Source organism: Saccostrea echinata, unplaced genomic scaffold (genome assembly GCF_033153115.1).
Source record: "Saccostrea echinata isolate AGI-Se365-2 ecotype Australia unplaced genomic scaffold, CSIRO_AGI_Sech_v1 ptg000009l, whole genome shotgun sequence".
In the NCBI taxonomy this organism is placed as follows: Eukaryota; Metazoa; Mollusca; class Bivalvia; order Ostreida; family Ostreidae; genus Saccostrea; species Saccostrea echinata.
In genome coordinates this window covers 19068630-19075401 of record NW_026889758.1, presented here as the reverse complement: position 1 = coordinate 19075401, position 6772 = coordinate 19068630, and the positions used below count along the sequence as shown (strand labels likewise).

At 36.2% G+C, this 6772-nt stretch overlaps 1 protein-coding gene across 1 annotated transcript; it reads right to left on the bottom strand.

Moving 5' to 3' along the window:
• Window positions 1-3290: 3290 nt before the first annotated feature.
• LOC133183418 (uncharacterized) lies at window positions 3291-4191 on the bottom strand. Its single transcript, XM_061318381.1, has 3 exons — window positions 4083-4191; window positions 3616-3790; window positions 3291-3425 (listed from the first exon to the last, which is right to left on the bottom strand). The coding sequence occupies exons 1-3, from the start codon at window positions 4122-4124 to the stop codon at window positions 3310-3312; spliced, it is 333 nt and encodes a 110-aa protein (XP_061174365.1). The 5' UTR covers window positions 4125-4191; the 3' UTR covers window positions 3291-3309.
• Between the last annotated feature and the right edge of the window lie 2581 nt (window positions 4192-6772).

Sequence of the window (6772 nt, the reverse complement as noted above, 5' to 3'; positions counted from 1 at the left end):
TTTGATGTATCTGTCTTCTGATTATACATCATGCAAGTAAACCAAATAATTGAATCAAGTGAAATATGATGTGTGAAGAATACATTTAAGGATTTTTATTGAAGTATATTTTGGGAAAACAAATCATTATATAACTTTTTTTTTATCTCTATTGATCTAAACAAAGGAACCTTTGCTCAGCTTTTCTCTCCTTTTTTCTTGCCAGCAGTGAATAATGAAATTCAAATTGCAGTTTCTACAGTTTTTGATCAATTTTGGTATTAATGATGGAGGGATTTTCCTGTAAGTTTTTGAATGAATAATTTTTGCTCATCTGAACTGAATTTCTGTGAAAAAAAATGTCTGTTGCCTGTCTTCATAAACTTTTCACATGTTGATCTCCGGTGGAATACTGGGACCATTTTCAGCCGAACATGGCTCAAATTATCCGTGGGTTAAGAGATTCAAGTGTGTTCAAATGAAGGACTACACCCTCTTTAAAGGAGAGATAATTTTAAAAAAGTGAAAATAAGGTGGAATAATTTTAAAATTTCCTCGAGAACCACTTGGCCAAAAGAGATAAAACCCATGTAAAAGCATCCTGACACAGTGTTATCATGGCCCCTGGGGGTATGGTGGAGCCACGATAGGGAATCAAAATTTTAAACAGGAATATATAGGAAAAATATTTAAAAATCTTCTCAAGAACAGCACTGCCATGTAAGTGATATTAAAATATGTATGTATCTTCAGGTAGAGCAGATTCAAGTTTGTTCAATTCGTAGCCCTTGGGGAAAGGATGGGGCCACAATCCACACTTTGCAAAAGTTGTGTGGCAACCAATAGGTCAAAATGAAAAAAAAAACATTTCTCTATATGCTACTAAACATTTTGGCATGCTCAGATAAATCCAATCCATTGTGTTAATTTTTTTTCTTTCAATGTATGGTAGTCCGAAATATCTGACGTTTTCCTGGCTTTTTTACTATTTTTATATTTTACGTGCCAGGAAAACGTCAGAACCGGCGCCATTACAAAAACTGGAAATTTTGTCTCTCCAATCGGAGTTGATTTTCGATACCTGGGAACCGAATTAAATGCCATTTTCACAATTTATCAACAGCACAATGCTTCTAGTACTCACCAATATCGATGAAAAGAAAGCACCACTAATCATTGCAGGACTTGACTCGAACGATTTTAAAATGCACGAAATAAAAACAAATCTCGACAGTCAGATAAAATGTTTTCATCGGATTCTATATTTTATAAACAAATCATAAAAACGATGTTGGTGAGTACTAAAAACATTGTACTAATGATAAATTGTGAGTTTGACTTTTCATTCGCTTTGCAAGTATCGAAAATCAACCTGAGAATGCCGCCTCTGTGGTTGGAGGCGGCGAATTTCCAGTTTTTCGTAACGGCGCCGGCTCTGACGTTTTCCTGGCACGTAAAATATCAAAATCGTGAAAAAAGCCTGGAAAATGTCAGACATTTCGGACTAAATGTATGGGTAGCCCCGTCATGGCCTGGCAATCAATATACAACATGCACAGATTTTTTTCCAGTCAAATGACAAAGTTACAAATCAGAAAAATACAAAGTGTGAGGATTCTGAAGGTTTTCCTCCAGAGATGGCGGTCAAGGGACATAACTTTGAAAAAGTGTGGATTCAACAAAACGGATCAAAGTTTTACATATGGATATATTTATAAAAGAAAAATGTTTAAAATTCTTATTCTCAAGAACAACAGGATCATGAATAGTGATATTAATGTGCAAGCATCCTCAGGTAGAGCAGAGTAAAAAAAATTTGAATTCGTGGTCCCTGGGGGTAGGGTGGGACCACAATTGGGGATCAAAGGTTTACATAGAAATGTGTAGGGAAAATGTTTAAAATTCTTCTCAAGAACAGCAGGGTAATGATTAGTGATCTTAATAAGCAAGCATTCTCAGGTGGTGATATTTGAATTGTTTAAATCATTGCCCTCAGGGGTAGGGTGAGGTCACAACAGTGCATCAAATTTCTTCTTAGGAATATATAGCAAGAAATCATTTGAAGAACAACAGGGCCTTGATTAGTGATATTAATATGCAAGAATATGCAGTTAAAACTTTGTTCAAATCTTGGCCCCTTTGGATAAGATGGGGCCACAATAAGCTTAAGGGAATCAAAGTTCAAATAAAAGACATGCAAAGTTAACAAGCATTCTGAGAGTATTGCATTAGCAATACTAGTCCCCTACCGGCAAGTGTAATCTGGATCCCGTTAAGAATTGAAAATGTCATAATTCCGTCAAAAATTAATGAAGCGGGACGAAATGCAAACTTGATCTATAACTAATCAAGGTAAAGCCACATACCAAAAATCAGCTCAATATCTACAAGCGTTTAGAAGAAAATTGCGGAAAACCCGTAAAAATTGAAAAGGCCGTAATTCCGTCAAAAATCAATGAAGCGGAACGAAATGCAAACTTGATCTGTAACTCATCAAGATACACTCACATACCAAAAATCAGCTCAATATCTGCAAGCGTTTAGGGAAAAAGTGCGGAAAACCAAGTGGGACAGACTGACAGACAGACGGACGGACAGACTCAGAGGAAACCTATAGTCCCCTCCGGTTTCACCGGTAGGGGACTAAAAAGTATTTAACACCCTATTAAGTACATAATTATACAGAAGGGCAGTGTTTAGTGATACATGTATTAATGCAACCATTGCCAGGCAGTGCTTAATCAAGTTCGTTCTAATCATGGATCCTAGGGGTAGGGTGGAACCACAATAAGGGATCAAAGTTTTATCTAGGAAAATATGTAAATTTTAAAATCTGATGAAGAATAGCAGAGTCATGATTACCCCATACGTGGATGAGACTCCAATAATGGATTTTGTTTTGTTTTGTTTTGTTTTTCTCATGGGAACATCTCAAGAAGCAGAGTCATGATAATCATTTTGATATGCAAGCATGCTTTGGTACAGATTCATTTCAATGCAGAGTCAAATTCGTTCAAATGATGGCTTGAGGGATGGGGTGGGCAACAGTAGGAGATTAAAGTTTTCATTGTTTATTTTTTTTTCTTGAGAACATGATTATTCACATGAATTTGCAAACAATGTAAGGAATTTAGAGGGAAAAACTTTTAAGAAGCTTTTCAAGAAAAGCTGGGCTAGTGTGATTCAAAGTGAGCATTGAAACCTATGGGCCTCTTAAAAGATATTTCTTTGCATTAGAATTTGATGTTCCATATTAATGTTCAGCATTTTGAGATCTGAAAGAAACGAAACCCTATATGACTTATTGCAGATGTTTTATTTACACGTCGATCATGCTGTAGTAGTCATAGTTGTCTTGTGCTCACACAAACCATAGCCAGAGACGCCAAGGTGTTGCGTTTCTACGGCCGCGCCGTGAATGTTTGCGTACGTTTCACAATAAAGACCTGCCAAAGAAAAGATGTTCTGTTACACTCGCCTTTGTGTAAGCATTTTGAATCTTTTTTGCAAATTCTGAATGATGAACGTTTTCAATTTCATATACAATTTCTTGGCAAATACTTGTGCTTCCAGTATTACCTCAGAAGAAATGCATGTCTGAAAAATTTTAGCTGTCTTATTATGAAGTTTGACTACCGTTTCCACATCCACAGCTGTGGCGCTCGTTTCCATCCAGACGACATTCCTGTAAATAATGGAGATACTTGTCTACGCAAGTATTATCACCGAACACGTCTGTCACACAGCACCCAGAACGGCAGTCCGCGTCTGTCTTGCATTGAGACCCGAACAGGTCGTCAAAGAGAAAAGCCTGCAAAAACAACTTTGGAATGAGTAAAAGAAACACTTATGGAAAATTTTGCACTTTTCTATTCGGGATACTGCAACGATTTAAGCTTTTTTACTAGTTAGTTGTAAAATGTGTGTATTTCGGTACACCTTTGTGTGACAAAGACGCAGATTGTTGAGAACAACACGAAATGTAATAGCGTAATATGTCATCGTTGTAGCTCGGATATTCTTGTTGATATAATCTTTGACCAAAATAAAATAATTTTAGATCCAACGCATATAAAAAAAGAGGAAAAAATCAGCTGACTTACCTGTGAGTAAGCAATTACGACTAAGAGAAGAAATATTTTCATTTCGGAAAACAGTAGAAAAACCTATTAAACTTGTGTAATGAGAGAGGGCAGCTGTTGAACTTAATATGGACAGAAAACAGGTCGGAATGTTATCTATAAGTACAGCAGAACACAGATAAGGAAAATATTACGCTGCAACAGTTTATTGCCAATCATGATAATTAATTAAAATTATTAATGTTGTAATTTTTTTAAATTAATTTATGATTCTAACCCAGAATCTCTACTGTAGCCATTACATGTACCTGTCATTGTCTTATTAATTGTTTGTTAATACATGTACATGGCTGCAACATTTAAATTGCTTCGGCCATGTTGCCACACTAACTAGTTAAAGAAATTTCATAATTGTGGAATCATGTTGCACATGGCATATACCACGTGTTAATTCTGTATGAATGTGAACTATGCCCTTTAATAATTAGAATGCATTTCTGAAAGATGTGTTTGTCACCAATTTTTGATTTCATCCACTTTTTAAAAACATTTTTTAAAGGGAGGAGTGGATAGAAACTTTCTAATTTTATTTTAGAGCGCAGCTTCATCTGAAATCTGTCTGTCGCTGTCAGGCTCTGAAAAGGGGGTCCGGAAGGGGTATAGCCCCTGTTTTGAGCCAGAGTTTTTTTTATACGAGTACTATTTGGTTGGGTACTAGTCTGTGCATTCTTGAAGTCATTTTTCACTTATTATAATTAAACATGTGTATAATGAATATATGTTGTTTCAAAAATGATATTTTCGAGTTTTTTTAAAGGAGTGCGATCGCACCAGCACAACAACTGCTCCGATGAGTCTGTTAAAGCTTTGCTTAAACATGATTCTGTCAAAAACAAGAAATGTTTGAGAAACATATATTATATGCCCCCCCCCCCTCCCGTGTGGCGATATTAAAAAGGGAACAACTTTAAAAGAATGTCTGTATTGTTAGTGAATCCACTAGTCAGGGGCAAACATTATACTTATTAAACATTATCAAAACGTACGACTTTTTCAACACTTAATACAACCATTCCTCACGATAAAGTGCAGGCTTTTTGACATTATAGACCGCTGTTTTTTCAATAAAAATGGAACTCTCGTAAATATATATACTATCCTTGTAATTGGTCATCTGCTTAATTATTTTGTTAAAAAGCATTCTGATTGTATACACAAGTACTCCGATACAAGTTGATATTAGAAAGATGCTTGAGTTTCTGATTGACAATATCTATGTAGTTTTTGGAGATCAGGCTTTCAACAATCTGCTGGAATTCCCTGGGTTCCGATTGCGCCCCCTTGTTAGCAGACCTATTTTTGTATTCATATGAAGTAGAACTTATTCAAAAACGTCTACATGAGAAGAAGAAAACACTGCTGTGGCCATCAACTCGACATTTAGATACATCGACGACGAATTATCAATCAACAATAGTAACCTCCATTTATATGTCGACTCTATATATCCCAGTGAGCTTGAAATAAAAGATGCCATAGATTCTGAAACATCTGTTTAATATTTGGATATTTTACTAGAAAAAGACTTTCATGGTAACATAACAATCTAACAACAAAGCTTTATGATAATTTTCAATTTTTCAATCGTCAATTTCCCTTACTTATGTAGCAGTATACCCTTATCACCTGCATATGGGGTTTTTGTCTCCAATTTGATTCGATACGCTCGAGCATGCTCTACGTATGAACAATTTCTAAATCAAGACAAACTATTGACAAACAAGTTGATGAAACAAGGATATCACAGTTTCGTTTGAAGTCATCATTTCACAAGTTTTATGGTCGATACAATGACCTTGTCAGCAAATACAACCTATCATTAAGTCAAAATGCTGACTGACGTTTTTCGTGCTAATTGTTAGGTCATTATTTACACACTGAATTGTCTACGTATATTTCCGTTTCTCTCGATCATGACAAGGAGTACAAGGCGGTTGTGACCGGTCGGCAAAGGATGTTCACCCCTCCATGGCACCTGATCCCACCTCTGATGTTTTTGGAGCCCCGTGTTTGCTCAGCTCCCGATTTGTATTGTCTAAAAGGACCTTGAGTTTGAATATTATTCGTTATCTCCATATTTCCTTAGTTTCAATCACACCTCAATATCATTGGGGTAATTTACTTGTACTTCTTAGAGGGTACATGTATCCGTGAAACAAATTTGATTTCTGTAAAATAAATGTTTTTCAAGATACTGAGCTGACAATTTCCTCCTATGTCTAATGTCTAATATGTTTGATGCATGCCCTCTGGCCTTGTGACCACAGAATCAACAGGTGCCTTCTAATTCCTAGGGGAAACCTGTGTACCACGTTTGATAGCTGTCAAGCAAAGGCTTTTCAAGATATTGAGTGGTCAATACCTTCCTAGTCCAATTTGACCTTTGACTCTATTAAAGTACTTTGACCCTTAATATTTGACCTTGTGACCTCAAAATCTAGAGTGGTCATCTACTCTGCAGTGGATACCAGTGTACTAAGTTTGATGTCTGTCAAAAAAAAGGTTCTCGGGATACTGAGCGGTCAGTATCCTCTTTCCAGTTTGACCCTTATCCTTTGTTCTTGTGACAACAAAATCAATAGGGTTCAGAGGATTCCAATGTACCAAGGTTGATGTCAGCCAAGCAAAGGGTTCTTAATATATTGAGCAAA